Source organism: Hemibagrus wyckioides, linkage group LG17 (genome assembly GCF_019097595.1).
Source record: "Hemibagrus wyckioides isolate EC202008001 linkage group LG17, SWU_Hwy_1.0, whole genome shotgun sequence".
Taxonomy (NCBI): domain Eukaryota; kingdom Metazoa; phylum Chordata; class Actinopteri; order Siluriformes; family Bagridae; genus Hemibagrus; species Hemibagrus wyckioides.
The window spans coordinates 8,845,135-8,853,588 of NC_080726.1; the positions used below are offsets into that span (position 1 = coordinate 8,845,135).

At 36.8% G+C, this 8,454-nt stretch overlaps 1 protein-coding gene across 5 annotated transcripts in view; it reads left to right on the forward strand.

The window, feature by feature from the left end:
- Nucleotides 1-8,142, forward strand: part of gabbr1a (gamma-aminobutyric acid (GABA) B receptor, 1a) — a 47,757-nt gene extending 39,615 nt beyond the window's left edge. For 4 of the 5 annotated variants that reach the window (XM_058413912.1, XM_058413910.1, XM_058413911.1 and 1 more), the window contains 5 exons: nt 174-267; nt 2,496-2,623; nt 4,723-4,851; nt 5,051-5,198; nt 6,175-8,142. In XM_058413912.1, coding sequence (XP_058269895.1) covers nt 174-267; nt 2,496-2,623; nt 4,723-4,851; nt 5,051-5,198; nt 6,175-6,176 — 501 coding nt within the window. In that variant the 3' untranslated portion in view covers nt 6,177-8,142. Of the gene's footprint in view, nt 1-173; nt 268-2,495; nt 2,624-4,722; nt 4,852-5,050; nt 5,199-6,174 lie in introns of those variants that run through there. The other variant, XR_009207003.1, reaches the window with a different exon arrangement.
- The last annotated feature ends 312 nt before the right edge of the window (nt 8,143-8,454 follow it).

Sequence of the window (8,454 nt, forward strand, 5' to 3'; positions counted from 1 at the left end):
TGAAACCGTGAAGATCAGACTGTTTGTAAGCTCTCTACCTTTCACCCACCCTCTCTTTCCCTCTTTCTCTCACTCTCACTTTCCCTTTCTCTTGGTCTCACTCTCTATGTCTCACTCTCTCTCTCTGTCTCTCTCACTTCCTCCCCCACTGTCTCCTCTCGGTGTCTGAGCAGACGTTCACTAAAGAAGATCCTAAAGGAGATCTGGATTTTTTGATTCAGCCTGTACTGGAGCACTGTAGCTCAGAGAAGATGAACACATGGCTCGGTACTACATCCTTCATCTCTCTCTCTCTCTCTCTCTCATCTCATTTCCTTTTCTAGTTCATACTTCTTCTTTCATTTTTTTATAGTCGTTTGTAATTTTATGTTTTTATTTCATCCTCCTTTATTCTTTCTGACTTATTTCTTAGTCTCTTTTCCATATGAGCAAGACAGTTTAGGATTTAATGATGTGGGTCAAATGTCTTGGACACAAAGCTGGATGTTCTCATTTTGCCCCCCCCCAAAAAAAATAGAGAGATGTCATCTACTGAGGAACTCGTGACAAGTATTAAGACAAATTCTGAAGACAAATGTACTCAGGACTGACATATTGATAAAATATAGATAAACAGCATTTGTATGGCTATGTTTTTGCTATGTATTCTCTGTGTGTGAACACAAAACAGCCTTATTGGGAGGAAAAATCTATCAATCGTGACAGTGCTGCAATGAAAGTGGCCTAGTTTACCAAGTTACAAAGGCCAAACTGATGAATATCAAGAAAATATAAATCTTAGTATGGAGACACTGACATGTGGTAAAAGAGAGCCTTTACTGATGACTGCAGATAGACTATACTGAGGGAAAAGGCAGAGAAATAAAATCCAATAAATGTCAGTTATTTGACAGATCAGGTGAATATTGCTCAATATATCTTTGCGAAAATAGTATTCAACATTGAAGGTGTTTTTCTGTGCTGCTATTGCCGTTCTGTACGAAGTTGTGTAGCTTTTAAATCTTCATCAGGAAGCATGGTATTTCCATTACCGAAATAATAAAAGCATGTACTTTACATCTACTGCTATTAAAATTCCAGCTTATATTTATATCCAGTTTAATTGGCACCTTATCTTCCTCTCAAGCTTGTACTGATAAACATTCATGCTCTACTGCTGCTGAGTGCAAGTGTCAGCTGTGTGGAAGTTTCTCACAGTTTCAGCAGAGGACAGCAGAGCTGCAGTCTACAACAAATATCGAGAGGAAATAATGACTAGAACTCCGGACATGTTTAACATTCACATGTTTACATGTTCTTTAAGGGACAGATGTGTAATTCACACTGACATATAGTCAGGGAAATACACAACCTACACACGTACACAGATGAGCAGTTCAGGTTTAACTTGTTTCTTAAAATTCAGCTAGCACTGAACCGTAACCACAGAACCACCACATTTTAGTATTATGCTTCCTAGGACATAAACAATTCTCCGAAAATCTCAGCAACATTTTCAAGGGGTTATATCTTATTTATATCTTATTTGGTAGAGAAGGAAAAAAGAAACCAATACAAAGCTGAACAAAGGAAGGTGGAAGGAAATGTTAGCAAATGTGGTGGTGTTTTTTTTCTCTCAGTTTTTTATTTCTTTTGATTTCACACTTGTCTGTATTTGTTTCTTATATTTATCTCTTTACTTCAAGAAAAACAGAGCATTTTAAATAATAAGAATACAGTCAGGAAATAAAAAATAATAAAAATGTTCTATTTTTCTTGCTATAGCCATGCCTTATATTACAATAATTGTCTTTACTTATTAGTTTTTATGCTTATATGCCGTTTTTTGACTGACTCATCTTTCTCATTTTAGTGTAATGCTAGTCACTTTACTTTTATAATGTGGAAACAAACAGAGAAACAAAACAGAAATAGCGATATTTTCCTCAGATATTTTGGTAAATTACCAAGACAACTTTCTGTACACCTAAAATGACTCTGTTACTAGATTAAGCTTGAATGCAGACTGAACTTCCATGGGTTTTCCCATACTGAGAAATAATATTGGGTCACAACTCGTGAGCATAGATCAGTCAGAAAATTTCCACTTTCAAAAGTAAGAGTGGACCTAGAAGTTTCTTAAAAAACATGCTGATCGCACAGCCCAATTTGACTGCAGCATAAAGTAAAGGAGTACTTGTTGATACTTGTGGGTGGCAGATTACTTTACTCATACTATCTGTATAACTCATAATTTGATCCATTATTTCGGGTATATAAACATGGCTTGCATGTCCAGTAAAGATGTGCAGAGCTTATGTAATAGATTTTCAGTGAGCCAGTCTGATTAGAGAACAACTATGTAGAAGAAATATCAAGTCATTATCATTTATTTATGAAGAGATGTATTAATTCATGTCATAAACCTCATCACAAATAATTATTAACACTATTTTTCCACTAGTGTTCTGAAAAAAAAAAACCCAGATGCTTAATTCTCAGCCTTTTCTCCTTAGGAGTGGTGTATGGCTATAAGGGACTGCTTCTGCTGCTGGGCATCTTCCTAGCCTATGAGACCAAATCCATCTCTACTGAGAAGATTAATGACCACCGAGCTGTTGGCATGGCTATCTACAACGTGGCTGTGAGTGTGATTGCTATTTGCTGCCATTCACAGCACTGCTAACGACTTCCTGCCTCTAGCATCTCTCGACAGCCAATACGGTAGCATGTCACCCGTAAACTGGACACGATGCAAAAACAATAGATTGACACTGTCCATTAAAAGTATGTGAACACACTATATTGGAGATTTAAATAACATTCGTAAAAATTGAACAAAATTCTGATCGCATAGATAGTGAATCGAAAAATCGAGACATGTTAGAAATATCATGATTTCATTGGAACAACCTAGATCATAATAATATTAAATATATGATCACTTTAGGTCTAGAAATTCTTTAAAGATTACAGAGTAGAAATTAAAACTGCAAGTCTCTGAAGTAGTGTGGCTCCAAGATGCCTTGTTTAGAAGGTTTCAACAATATTTCAGCCACGCTTTCTTATTAAAATCTCTCTGTGTGTCATTTGACCATACAATTTCCATAATTCTCTCCAAAACAACTCATAATACCCATCGCTTTGTTTCATGCTGGTTTGTTCCAGAGCAAATTGTATAAACAGAGTTTCTTTTAAACTGTACAAGAGACTTCTTTTAAATGAAGCCTAGATTGCTAGCACTGAATGCTGTGCTCTCTTGCTTGGCTGCTTGAAACCAGTTCCAGTAATAACTGCAAGTGCTTTGAAGGATGATTTGCATAATTGAAACCATTTCTCTAAATCCCCTCCCTCTAAAACGGGTTTAATGAGAAAACAAGAAAACACTTGACTGAAACATGAGGGTGGCTACAGCTTTTGCCACCTGCAGAAGATTTCAGTTTCATCAGATACTGTTTTATATCTTTGTAGTTTCTCTTAGTCACTTTTATTCTAAGGTAAGTGTCGATTTTCTGGTTGTGAGAAAATGGCTCTTTGATATAGAAGGTTCTGTAAATATGGAAAAATATATTAGTAGCAATGGGAATGCAATATGGTAACAAACACAGTTTAGATGCCAGAAATGTACTCTTAATGTGTGGTCTGCTATTCTCTTGTGTCCTTCTTTAGGGTGGGTTTAAAGTGTGAAAAGCTTTTTTCCTCTAGACATTAAATTTACCAATTTTCATCATCCAACTTTCTACTTTGGAATTCTTAAAACCTAGATGTTAGCTGAAGTTTGTCAGCAGGGATCATTTCTTCACACTACTGCTAAAAAAAATAAGAGTCTGGTGTATTAGCTGCACTATGTGTGTGTGTGTGTGTTTTTATTTAGATCTACAATACAATACGTCTATTGATTAAAGTATGTGGACACTTGACCGTCACACCTATGTGTGGTTCTTCCCCAAACTACTGCCACAAAGTTGGAAGTACACAGTTCTAATGAATGCCTTTGTATATACTTTACTGTACACAAAACATATGCCAAGGTTGGAGTGGAAAATCCTGAGGGGCCTTAACAGAGCCCTGACCTCAACTGTGCTGACCACTATCTCCCCGGTGGTGTAGTGGTTAGCATTTGCTCTGGGTCATGAGATCTTTATTTCTTCACTTGTTCGTTTGCACAGTTTCTACTATTTGCACTTCTGGTAGAGGCTAAACGGCATTCTGTTGCTATGTACCTGTACTTTGCAATGACAATAAAGATCTATCTATCTGTCTGGCTGGCTGGCTGAACAGCTAAGGGATGAACTAGAACACCAAACACACACCAGACCTCCTCACCGTAACATCAGTCCCTCAACTCACTTTTGTTTTTGTGGCTGAATGAACATAAACCCCCACAGTCACACTTCAAAATCTTTCCGAGAACAATGGAGGTTATTATTACAGTAAAGGGAGAATAAATCTGCAGCCGGATCTTTAACAAGAACATAAGGATATGATTGATCAAGTGTCCACATACTTTTGGCTAGTGTATTTTCATTCGTGACATATCTCATAAGAAATGGCTCTGATTAGTTGCCTGATTATAATTTATAAACTAATATTATATGTAATGTTTATTTATTCAATGCTGTTTCTCATTAGCTGTGACCTACATAGTTCTGACTATGTAGTTAATTAAAATGACCCCCCTCTCTCTCTGTGTCTCTCTCTGTGTCTCTCTCTCTCTCTCTCTCTCTCTCCCTCCCTCCCTAGGTTCTATGTATGATCACAGCTCCTGTGACGATGATTCTCTCCTCTCAGCAGGATGCCTCTTTTGCCTTTGCCTCTCTGGCTATAGTGTTCTCGGTCTACATCACTTTGGTGGTGCTGTTTGTGCCCAAGGTGTGTAAATCATAACAGCTCATAATATGTATTTATTTTGTTTTATTTTACACAAGCTTTCAGTTTCCCTTTTATGTTGCTTGTCTTGTCTTACTGTTCTCTTTACAAGTAGTATTGCTTTGAATGTTTTTCTTATACTTCACATGCTTTTGTAGTTTTGTCATGAGTTGGAATAAGGTTTTGTCCTGCTGTTCTGTAGATGCGGCGATTGATCATGCGTGGGGAGTGGCAGTCTGAGCAGCAGGACACTCTGAAGACGGGATCGTCTACCAATAACAATGATGAAGAGAAATCCCGACAGCTCGAGAGAGAGAATCGAGAACTCCAGAAGATCATTCAAGAGGCATGTCTAGCATGTCTTTTTGCATTTCTATCCTACTAGACTATGATTATGTACTACACACACACACACACACACACACACATATATATATATATATATATATATATATATATATATATATATATATATATATATATACGAGGAGGAGTTGGGATTCTCTAATATTCTTTTTAATAATTATGAAGGCATACTGAATGATCATTTCATTCAGCTTAAAGGGGTTGATTAACAGTGGTGGTACCTTAAGTGGTTAAGGCTCTGGGTCGTTGACTGGAAGATCAGGGTTCAAGCCCCAGCACCACCAAGCTACCACCACTGGGCCTTTGAGCAAGGCCCCCAACCCACCCTGCTCCAGGAGTGCTGCATCATGGCTGACCCTGTGCTCTGACCCCAACCCCCAAGGATGGGATATGCGAAGAAAGAATTTCACTGTGCGGTAATGTATATGTGACAAATAAAGATAACTTAGTGTGCAATGTTAAAAGGGTTAAAATACCAGTGTGTAATGTTTAGCGTTTTCTTCTACATGTGCGGTGAATTTAGACTGCAAAAAAACACACTTACAAGACTCTCATTTCATCCCACGTGATTGTGGTGGTGTTGTTTTTTTGTAGTTTCCCCGATAATCTCCCCAATCAGTTTTTTCAATTCCCACCTACTAGCTAACTCGTCCCGATCACAGCGTCTATCAGCTGGGAAAGGTGGGGTAAGCACATGCTTCCTCTGAGACACGTGAAGCCAACCTCCTCATCTCTTTAACAGGGCAGCACAGCACATTCAAAGGAAAATGCTATATGCCCTATTCTAAATACTCTCCTGACTTCCCAGCTGTGCCCTCACTGGGAATCAAACTCACAGTCTCTCTATGATGGTCGTATCTTACCAATACACAGGCTATCAATAATCATTTCTAATTCATTAAGCCATTTCGAGTGTATTTGAATATAAATCGTACATTTATTTGTATTTGCTACAGAAAGAGGAACGTGTAACAGAACTACGAAACCAATTAGCAGAACGTCAGGCTCTCCGAGCTCGGAAACCAGCATCTTGTCAGAACCAAAACCAAAACCACAGCGTTCCCCCTCTGGCTTCATCTGAGCCTCCTGGCTACTCGCCTGGCACAGAGCAACACTCTGTGCCCCCATCTTTCTCCAACAACTCCAGTCTCTACCAGGGAGAAGGGAAGCTCAGCCGGAATCACTGCCACAACAGCCGACTGCCTCTTCTCTACAAATGACCTGGGCAGAACGGGAGATAAACAGGCTGTGCATAGATGAGTTAGCACAGTGAGTTAACACAGTGTAGTTCAACACCTTTGGTTTTAACTCTTAATCTTTCACTCCAGCCTTTTTTGTTTTTTAGTAAAGTCTACCAATATGTGCTTAAGTATAGTGCTGTTCCATCTTATGTGTCACCACCATATCAAAATTAATCTCAATATTCTACTGTGTATCGATGTAATATTATATGGAGTTTGTATTGTTTTACAATTTACAACTTTTGCTGTACCTACATGTGTCAAGAAAGCACAAATACTAAGTAGCCTTTGGTAAACAGCTACATAGAACAGGAGAGTTCTCTGAAGTGAATGTCAGTGATATAGAAATTGGAACAAATGTTTATTTTTGCATTTGTTCAAATGCATATTCAAGAAGTGAAACATGATTCTCAATACAAAATGTCACTCTTTCCTCCTTCCATTTAATCCTTTATTGGGGGAATCCCTGGGGGGAATAAGAGCATTATCCAGTTGGCAGGGGAGGGCCCATGTTTGCAGAAGTGAAATTGATATTTAAAGCACTCCAGTGAGTTTTTGTATAAAAAAAAAAAGCCAAGCCCATCATTTACTGCAAAAAAAAAAACTTTGCGTGACTGTTCCATTGCTTCCTGAAATGTCTAAGTCTTCCAATTATTCTTCTCTATAGACATACAATAAACAAACTTTTCATACTGAGTCTGCTTTTTAGGAATGATAAGAGGGAAGTGAGCAGACAGGGTGTATGTTTAGGGTCAGCTAGTTTGGGCGAGTCCATCCCCTAAACCAGATTTCTTTTAAAGCGTCAGTCCATATTTTAACCTGCTTTCTAAAATTCACATAAGCAAGGATTAGAAGAAAAACGTCTAAAAGGAGTTTTGTTGTCCTTTATGTTTTATTTTGAGCAGTAAGGTGTAAACCCTTTTGTATGTTTTCTCATTCCAGCACACTTGGTCTAGTAAGTTGGTCTGTGTTGTTATATATATATATATATATATATATTCATCGTGTTTTATTTTTACAGAGTTGTGGTCAACTTTTACGACTCGCAAAGGCACACCTGTAGGACTAAATCATGTACTACAAGCGTTTTCCGCACATAATGAGAGCACAGTGCACAACTAATGGTGAAATTGTTCCACTTATATCTATTTTTCTGAAGTTCAATGTTGCCATAAATAAAAAATCCAGTTCATTTTAGATATAGCACAAAACAATAAGCCTTACCCAAACCCTTTACTCTGCACTTTTAGCATAGATACAGTATGTCTGTGTCTGCAAGGTAGTGTTATTCAAAGAGAAAATATAAATAATTCGCTTAGTTCGGAATGATATTCAGAAAGAATATTACATCTTGTGCAATATTTCATTAATCAACCTTTGTGTCTTTTCCATAACACAATACTGAGCTTTATGTTTGCACAGTGCTGTTGACCATTTCTCATGCTTTGGGTTGTTCATGTGTTACATTACTGTTGTATTGTTGGAAGCTCACTCAGAAAATATGTCAAGTTTCTTTGTATAAATGCTTAGCTGAACGTATTTAAACATAGCACGACATAGCAAATGTTCCTACAGCATGTAAACATTATATTCATTAATTTAGCTCAGGGTATGTAATTATACTATCACTTTATATATGTATATATGTATATATATATATATATATATATATATATATATATATATATATATATATATATATATATATATATATATATAATAAATGTTTATTTATCAGATGTGTGCACTATATTACTTAGACATACTCAGAATCATTCCATATATAATTCAATAATCCAAGCCCTATTTAATTTTTGGTAATTTATTTGTAATTAATATATGTATTGTAAATACAATAATCTTTTATCTATATGCAAACTTTATAGTTCAATAAAACCCATTATTTTGCACTGACTATAAATGTTGTTTTGACATCTTGGTTTTAATACATTAATACATTTACAAATTAAATGAGAAAATGAATCTATAGGAAAGATTC